The sequence below is a fragment of the Camelina sativa genome, chromosome 18, assembly GCF_000633955.1.
Source record: "Camelina sativa cultivar DH55 chromosome 18, Cs, whole genome shotgun sequence".
NCBI classification, from domain to species: Eukaryota; Viridiplantae; Streptophyta; class Magnoliopsida; order Brassicales; family Brassicaceae; genus Camelina; species Camelina sativa.
The window spans coordinates 16,777,331-16,786,148 of record NC_025702.1 but is presented as its reverse complement, the minus strand read 5'-3'; the positions used below and the strand labels follow the sequence as shown (position 1 = coordinate 16,786,148).

The 8,818-nt window shown below is 37.6% G+C and overlaps 2 protein-coding genes across 3 annotated transcripts in view; one reads left to right on the top strand and one right to left on the bottom strand.

Annotated features, from left to right (window-relative positions):
* On the top strand, positions 2,643–4,698 carry LOC104762115 (two-component response regulator-like PRR37). Its single transcript, XM_010485344.2, has 3 exons — positions 2,643–3,069; positions 3,255–3,413; positions 4,360–4,698. The coding sequence occupies exons 1-3, from the start codon at positions 2,668–2,670 to the stop codon at positions 4,531–4,533; spliced, it is 735 nt and encodes a 244-aa protein (XP_010483646.1). The 5' UTR covers positions 2,643–2,667; the 3' UTR covers positions 4,534–4,698.
* LOC104762113 overlaps positions 5,630–8,818 on the bottom strand; it is a 7,104-nt gene continuing 3,915 nt past the window's right edge. The window contains exons 6-8 of one of the 2 annotated variants that reach the window (XR_002036428.1): positions 6,504–7,013; positions 5,963–6,180; positions 5,630–5,868 (exon numbers count right to left, since the gene is read on the bottom strand). Coding sequence is in view for 1 of the 2 variants with exons in the window: in XM_010485343.2 (XP_010483645.1) it covers positions 7,488–7,606; positions 7,699–8,596 (1,017 nt within the window). In the remaining variant the exon portion in view is untranslated. Of the gene's footprint in view, positions 5,869–5,962; positions 6,181–6,503; positions 7,014–7,366; positions 7,607–7,698; positions 8,597–8,818 lie in introns of those variants that run through there. The other variant, XM_010485343.2, reaches the window with a different exon arrangement.

Here is an 8,818-nt window from a genome sequence, read left to right as displayed (position 1 = left end):
TACTCCCCCTCGTTTGCTTGGAGGAGTATTTACTCTACTCAAGGGTTGGTGAAACATGGTGCAAGGTGGGCGATAGGTTCAGGTTATCATGTTTCGGTTTGGTGGGACCCCTGGATACCGGATACTCAACCAAGACCGGCTAATGGTAGAGGCCGATTGTTACATCCAAATTTAATGGTAAATCATTTGATTAATCCTATTACTAAGGAGTGACATATGCCAATTCTTGAGGAGTATATGGACCCGGCGGACATTCAGATTATCCAAGCTATGGAGATTAGCAAAGTCTACAAACCAGATAAGCTGATTTGGCATTATACTAAGTCAGGGAAATATTCGTTCAAGACGGGTTATCGGCAAGCACATAAATTGATTACGGAGGTTGAATATAGGCCGTCTTGTACGGCCTTTAGGGCACAAGCTTGGAAACTGGAGGTTCCCTCGAAGGTTCAACATTTCTTCTGTCAGATTGCCTCGGGTTCCCTCCCAGTGATGGAACGACTTGCTCATCGGGGTGTTCGGTGTGATACCCTATGTAAACACTGTGGGTCGGAGGTGGAGACTATCAATCACACACTATTTGAGTGTTCTCATTCCCGTCGGATTTGGGATTTTTCGTCTGTAGACTTAACTTCTGGGGACTTTCCTTCTGGTTCCATATACACGAATCTAGATTATCTTTTTTGGCGGGTGTCATCCCTGGTGGATGTTCCGAATTTATGTTTTCGTTTACCATGGATTGTTTGGTCAATTTGGAAAGATAGGAACAAAAAAGTTTTTCAGGGATGTGAGGCAGAACCAAGCGAGGTTATTAATCAAGCGGACAATGACAGATTGTTATGGAAAGAGGCTAAGACTTTCTACTCGGCTGCCCTAGACCTCCCGCCTGCGGAGTCGCGGGATTCTTCCCCTCGGTGCCAGGTTGATGGTTCTTGGAAAGCGTCAGATCCTATGGTTGGTTTGGGTTGGTGGTTCTGTAATAGTGAGAATTCCACGCAACTAATGGGAGCACGGAGTCAACGTCGATGTCCTTCCCCTCTACATTCAGAGCTTCAGGCTTTGATTTGGGCGATGGATTTCTTGCTGACGGCGGGGTTGATTGTCAGAGTTTCGAGACGGATTGTGCAGAATTAGTGGCGATGATGCAGTCTTCTGATGAATGACCCGCTTTCTCCAATCTTTTGGACGACTTCAATGTAATCCGGCTATCCTTTTCAACCTTCCAGCTGTGTAGGATTCCCCGAACGTCAAACATTCGGGTAGATTGTCTGGCTCGTTCTTCGAGATCTTTATCTTCTGAGACTTCTTTTGTAAATTCTTACCTTCCGGTTTAGGCAACCAATTTTGGAGTTATTTTCTAGTTTAATGTTTGGTTGAAAAAAAAAAAAGAGATCTGGCTAACCTTACTAATAATGGACTGAGAGGGATATAATTTAACTACAGAGCAATTATCGTGTTTGCTGTTGTTTGGTCGGGTTTGGTATCCGGACCGGACTAAATACCCATCTAATGTGAACATACATCAAGTTTTTGAGCTTAATTAATTAATTAGTGTTGATTAAGTAAATGATTAATTAGGCAAAAAAGTAGATTTGTGCTGCTCACATGGTTTTGCGTGAAATAATGCTTTTAACCATCTTTTTGTCTCTCTTATACTTCGAGCTAAAAAAGCTAAGTCGTGTCTTTCCTTTATTTTATTTTTATTTTTCTTTACATTGTTCTTTTGCTGTTAAGAGAATGTTGCTATAAGAATGTTGCACGAGATTATTTAACTACAAAATTAATTAAACAACACTTGGTTCTTGTTTTTAAGGGCTTGCCAGATCAAAACACACTCGCTTAGGAGAATATCAGTAATTCAGTATATTGTTCCAAGAAATGATTATTCCTTCCGTTTTACAATAATTATATGTCTATCTTTTCTCACTCATAATAAACAGCTTAAAACTTTAATTATATGTCTATCTTTTCTCACTCATAATAAACGGCTTAAAACTTTTAACTATAAGGTTTGCAGAACAAACTGATTTTTGATTTTACTTTATATTTTGACTAATGGTGACTAAAGATTAAAATAGATAAGTTTTAACAAAATTTTATATTGAAAATTTACAAATTATAAATATGTTATAGCGGAATTTAAATTGAGATGTGGAACTGTTAATAAGATGAAAGAGTACGCGAATAGAAAAATTCAATAGAATAAAATTTTCCTGTTATAACAATTATTAGTATATTGTTACTAGCTCTCTTTATTTGCATTTATAATCGATAGCATATGAAAACAATGACCACTATAAATATTTATTTATTTAAAGAAGAATTTGATTTTTTTTTGTTTTCAATTAAAGGCATGCTACATGAAAAAATAATTATCATTGCAGTTATCCAAATTCAACTTTGTATATAATACATGTTTGGAGAAAATAATCGAAATAATAACGGATGTGAGAGAGTGAGATAGAAAACAATGAAAACGAAAGGCTATTTTAGATTCCTTTTTTATAGTCAGTCAAAAGAAGTCAACGATTAAGTCAGTTGACTAAACGATGACGATCAATGATGTCAGCTTCTGGCTTCTCCTTTGCTCTCTGTTTAAATAGAAACCAAACCACTTGGGAGTTTTCACTCACTCTCACACACATAAACAAAACACATATAACCGCCATGTGTGGACACGTCAGCTCTTCCACCTCCGGCGACAATTGTCCATGTTTCCTATACTCCGAAAGCATAGTGACTCCTCCTCTGCTGCATGATGATGATCACTCTCATCATCATCAGTTCCAGCCTCCTACGCCTTTGCCGCTTCTTATGATGAGCCACAACTCTCTATTCTCTGCCGAGACGGTTTCAGGGTTCGGTTACTTTGATTCTTGCATGAACGGTGGTGGCGGAAGCAGCAGTTGCGACTCGCCGAGCTCTATGGGGAGCGGTGGAGAGAGTCTTGCTATGCAGAGGAGTGTTAGTAGCCATAATGGCTTTTCCGGTAATTTTGCGCCGGCCCACGATTACGTTAACGATGATGATGGGCCAGTTAGACGGGCCCTTAGCGCCGGAGATCTACCCGTAAGTAATATTATTATATACACACTTGCATGACATATATTGATACCACCAACCTATTAGCTCCGATTGCGTTTTTTTTGGTTCTGATCATTACAAAGTATGACTTGGAAACGCAAAATAACTTTGATATTCAAACGTTAACTTTTCTATCATGACATAAAACGAAACTGTTTTGCTTTGTGTAGAGAAGTAGCAGAAGAGAGAGCAGTGCGGTGTGGAGTGAAAGCAATGCAATCATAGAAGGAATGAGCAAAGCCTATAAGTACAGCCCCGAGGAGAAGAAAGAGAAGATCGAGAAATATCGTAGCAAACGAAACCTTAGGAATTTCAACAAGAGGATTAAGGTAATTTAATTTTAAATATGTTTTATATTTGTATCTATGTTTGCTCTAAATTAATTTATTTTATATCTTTTGATTCATATTGTTCTCCAAACACATATAGTACTTGTATACCTAACCTTACATATTCAACATGTATATATATGTGTCGCATGGAAACTTTTCAAGACTTGACATGTAGTGTAGTTGTATGATACAGAGACATGCACCTGCACACTTATTGTATGCCAACCCTTCCATTTTCTAATCAAACGTATAGTTTCCTACAATTGTGTCTATTAATATCAACTATGATTAATTATGTACAATTTCATACAAAAGCATTTGGCGATGCGCATATATCTAATTTAATAAAATCATCATATGTATTCTATAACTTTTTTTCTAAAATTAATGTTTTATAAGAGACAAATTCATCACATTTGATATAAAAATAAAATGATTCGTTGACCAAATTAGAAAAGAAAAATAAAAAACTGGCTCAATGTATCATATCAGGCAAGCACTCTTATCACTAAAAAAGTTAACATTGAATTTTTCTGTTTAATCTTATCTTGGAACATAAAATAGATTTTTCATTTGATATTATAGGAGTATGTGAATGAGAATTAATGTTCTGTCACATCAGATTTGGGTCTAAGGAATCTTTTGAGATAGACACATGATCAAGCTCCAAGGTTGCTATATGTTTATTTCTCCATTAGTTATTTATACGATAATGTCCCGAAAATATTAAGGAAGAAAACATTTCCCGATTAAAGATTATTGGAGTATTCGTATATATGGTATACTAACATATTCAAACCGTGTCTCAGACTCTCAGTTAGATATTCTCTCTGTGCGAGTTATAATTTCTTGAAACGAAGTTTTTAAATTGTATATGATCTAGCTATCAGTCTATCACATTGATTTTGGGACAGGTTTAATAATAATTTTTTTTGGAAATTAGTATGAATGCAGGAAGACATTGGCGGACAGTAGGCCAAGAATAAGAGGGAGATTTGCAAGAAACGATGAGATGTCACAACAAGAACAAGTTGATGTTATGGAAGCCGTGGTTGGAGATGTTGACACGTGGGCATCTTTTCTTGATTCTTTCACGGCTAATCACTTCCTTAACTAATCTTTTCTAATTATGTATTTATGTTTGTTTTTTTTTACATACAGTATATGTTTATATATGGTACTTCAATTTGTTTTTGGTTTAAATGATTGCCCCCATGCTGCTAAACAAAACTCATGTAGGTTTTGTGCTTTCTTTGTATATAAGAATAACATATTTTGTATTTTTTGATCGGAGATATTTCCAAAACAATCGATCTTCACTGACCAGACAATGTTGGACTAGTGGTATGTGCCATTTTGTCAATCTCTTGTTGGCATGGCATGGAGTTCGTCGACCCTAAGTTCTCTTAAATGTCGTTGCCGTATTATATCCATAAATTAAATTGGATAATCCGTATGTGAGTTGTAGACAACAACAAAAAAAAAAAACCCAATCAAAAGTAATAATCGGACTTTCAAACTAAAAACAAATTCTTCTTCGCATATCATTATTACTAACATGGACCCATAAATAGTTTATGCATAGTTAAGTATGTTCCTTAATGGTCTGAAATTTCTTTTAAGCAACTTGATTTACAAAAGTATCCAGAAAGTACAAAGATGATAACTTTTAGCATTGATAAAACATATAATGAACATGGCCATGTTACTCTGATGATTTCATTACTCTCACGTTTGATTACACATCGTGCTACTAAGTACTAGCAATCTCCAAAAGCAAACATATTTTATACCTTGGAAATTTTTAAGATATCAAAGAAGGTTCCACTCAATTATACTAAATTAAAGTAATCAACCTAGACATACATTCTGATAAATAAGTAAAAAAGGAAAAAAAAAAAAACACACTAGACATATTTTGTTGTAAAACTAACTTTTCACAATGAGATTAGTAATAATGTGAAGAATAATGCTTCAAGATTAAACTTAAATAAAGTAGTAGTTTTGAAAAAGGAAAGAGAGCAGTCTTTCTTCTTTAGCAAAGGCTATGAAGGGAGTTGTAGGCCCTCCGGCGACATTGTCCCCGACTTTTGTCGGCCGGCGGTAGATTTACCGACTCTCCACTCTTAATATTTGTTTAACTTTTTTTTTTTGTTCTTTTTATTATTTTAGTTAAAAGCGTTTTTCTTGAACACAAAGAATCAACCCTAGAGAATAAAAATTAGATGCTTTCTTTTCCCCCACTTTTATAATCGGTTCAACATTGAAACCACGAGACTTGCGTGGGTATATAAATTAATGAACAAAACTTATCTAGGGTTTTAACAATTGATCAAGCTCTTCTATGTTTTCTTTTTTCTACTGATCCGTTTGAATCTTGACTGGAGTAGAAAAGGCTTGAAAGGCACTAGTCGCGGTAATCGAACTCTACTCCTCTTAGCTTGCGTTTTACCTACATTATGGATTGAGATAACATAAGACTGAATCCTTAGTCCCAAACTTGTGTTAGGTTAGATTTGCGAAATGAGGAAATTTAGATCTCGTACCTGATATTGTGTCATTGTTACTTCCAGAGGATTGGACTTGGGATTGGTGATTAGTTTCAGTTTCAGTCTTTCCTTCATTCTTGTCTTCAGTTGTTGACTCTTCCATTGTTATCTCAACAGTGTTGTCGTATGGCACTGATGCCTCCTCTTCCTCAAGCTCTGTCTCCTTGGACTCTAATCTTGATACTTGGTCGTGTTCTTGTCCAACCGCCTCTGGACTGAGAGATTTACCTGATTCTCTTAGCAAATCGGTAGTCTCAGAGGATAAGTTAGGAAGATTAATATTACTGTCACCTGTTTCATGCTTCTGGTCTTCCACTGTCACCTCCATGTAATCAATTTTCATCTCATCAGCAATGGATGTGTGGTGTTCAGGCTCAGTGATATGCTTCTCTTCATCAATGGATGCGTGGTGGCCAGGCTCAGTGATATGCATCTCATTATTACTAGTATGACCAGTGTTAACTCTTTCTTTGTTGTTTNTCTCTTAGCAAATCGGTAGTCTCAGAGGATAAGTTAGGAAGATTAATATAACTGTCACCTGTTTCATGCTTCTGGTCTTCCACTCTCACCTCCATGTAATCAATTTTCATCTCATCATCAATGGATGTGTGTTGTTCAGGTTCAGCGATATGCTTCTCTTCATCAATGGATGCGTGGTGGCCAGGCTCGGTGATATGTATCTCATCATTACTAGTATGACTAGTGTTAACTCTTTCTTTGTTGTTCTCGTCCACTGAGACTTCATCGAAAGCAGTCGTTCCCATGTTTATCACTTTAACAGGACTTTGTGAGATCCCATGATCGCTTTTTAATGGTGACATTGATCCACCTTCGGAAGTCGACTCAATGTTCATGCTAACATCCGAAGCTGCATCTGACTTTGTACATCTTATCAGTGTAAAGGAAGCAGCTGTTTGGTTTTTCACCAAAACCCCCTGGCCTTGGCTAGCACTGCATTTCCTTAGGGTAATTGCTTCTTCCCTGAGGACATTTGTAGTAGGTTCCACCTTACTGTCATCTTCAGATATGTGCGTGTCAATTTGGGTTGNGTTCAGCGATATGCTTCTCTTCATCAATGGATGCGTGGTGGCCAGGCTCGGTGATATGTATCTCATCATTACTAGTATGACTAGTGTTAACTCTTTCTTTGTTGTTCTCGTCCACTGAGACTTCATCGAAAGCAGTCGTTCCCATGTTTATCACTTTAACAGGACTTTGTGAGATCCCATGATCGCTTTTTAATGGTGACATTGATCCACCTTCGGAAGTCGACTCAATGTTCATGCTAACATCCGAAGCAGCATCTGACTTTNCCACTCTTAATATATGTTTTTTTTTTTTTTGGTTCTTTTTATTATTATAATTAAAAGCCTTTTTCTTGAACACAAAGAATCAACCCTAGAGAATACAAATTAGATGCTTTCTTTTCCCCCACTTTATAATCGGTTCAACACTGAAACCACGAGACTTGCGTGGGTATATAAATTAATGGACAAAACTTATCTAGGGTTTTAAGAATTGATCAAGCTCTTCCATGTTTTCTTTTTCTACTGATCCGTTTGAATCTTGACTGGAGTAGAAAAGGCTTGAAAGGCACTAGTTGCGGTAATCGAACTCTACTCCTCTTAGCTTGCGTTTTACCTACATTATGGATCGAAATAACATTAGACTGAATGCTTAGTCCAAACTTGTGTTAGGTTAGATTTACAAATGAGGAAATTTAGATCTCGTACCTGATATTGTGTCATTGTTACTTCCAGAGGATTGGACTTGGGTTTGGTGATTAGTTTCAGTTTCAGTCTTTCCTTCCTTGTTGTCTTCAATTGTTGACTCTTCCACCTTCTTCTCTTCCATTGGTATTTCAAAGGTGTTGTCGTATGGCACTGATGCCTCCTCTTCCTCAAGCTCTGTCTCCTTGGACTCTAATCTTGATACTTGGTCGTGTTCTTGTCCAACCGCCTCTGGACTGAGAGATTTACCTGATTCTCTTAGCAAATCGGTAGTCTCAGAGGATAAGTTAGGAAGATTAATATAACTGTCACCTGTTTCATGCTTCTGGTCTTCCACTGTCACCTCCATGTAATCAATTTTCATCTCATCAGCAATGGATGTGTGGTGTTCAGGCTCAGTGATATGCTTCTCTTCATCAATGGATGCGTGGTGGCCAGGCTCAGTGATATGCATCTCATTATTACTAGTATGACCAGTGTTAACTCTTTCTTTGTTGTTCTCGTCCACTGAGACTTCATCGAAAGCAGTCTTTCCCATGTTTATCACTTTAACAGGACTTTGTGAGATCCCATGATCGCTTTTTGATGGTGACATTGATCCACCTTCGGAAGTCGACTCAATGTTCATGCTAACATCCGAAGCTGCATCTGACTTTGTACATCTTATCAGTGTAAAGGAAGCAGCTGTTTGGTTTTTCACCAAAACCCCCTGGCCTTGGCTAGCACTGCATTTCCTTAGGGTAATTGCTTCTTCCCTGAGGACATTTGTAGTAGGTTCCACCTTACTGTCATCTTCAGATATGTGCGTGTCAATTTGGGTTGTGGTTTCGATTTCCTGAGGATTATCATCAGATGAAGCTGCCACAGCAATAGGTACTTCAGAAACTTGACTACTTTGCACCTGTGCGTCAATCACCTTAGCTGCAGGAGGCTGAGTCAATGGTTCAGTTCCTACAATATCCCCAACCCGGAAACCATGTGTTGGCAAGCCATCGAGAACAGAGGCGAAATCAATAGCCTTAGAGGATTTGTGCGCCACAACATTTGTGGCATCAAAAGCCTTTGCAAGATCATCCAAAAGCATGTCACCTTCACCACTCGAAAGGGGATCCCATTTCATGCA

Bases quoted from the DNA above. Each gene is read 5' to 3' on its own strand.
- LOC104762115 (XM_010485344.2), top strand. From the start codon at position 2,668: ATGTGTGGACACGTCAGCTCTTCCACCTCCGGCGACAATTGTCCATGT. The intron at 3,070-3,254 runs GTAAGTAATATT...TGCTTTGTGTAG, and splicing joins TTAGCGCCGGAGATCTACCC to AGAAGTAGCAGAAGAGAGAG. The intron at 3,414-4,359 runs GTAATTTAATTT...TTTGGAAATTAG, and splicing joins ATTTCAACAAGAGGATTAAG to TATGAATGCAGGAAGACATT.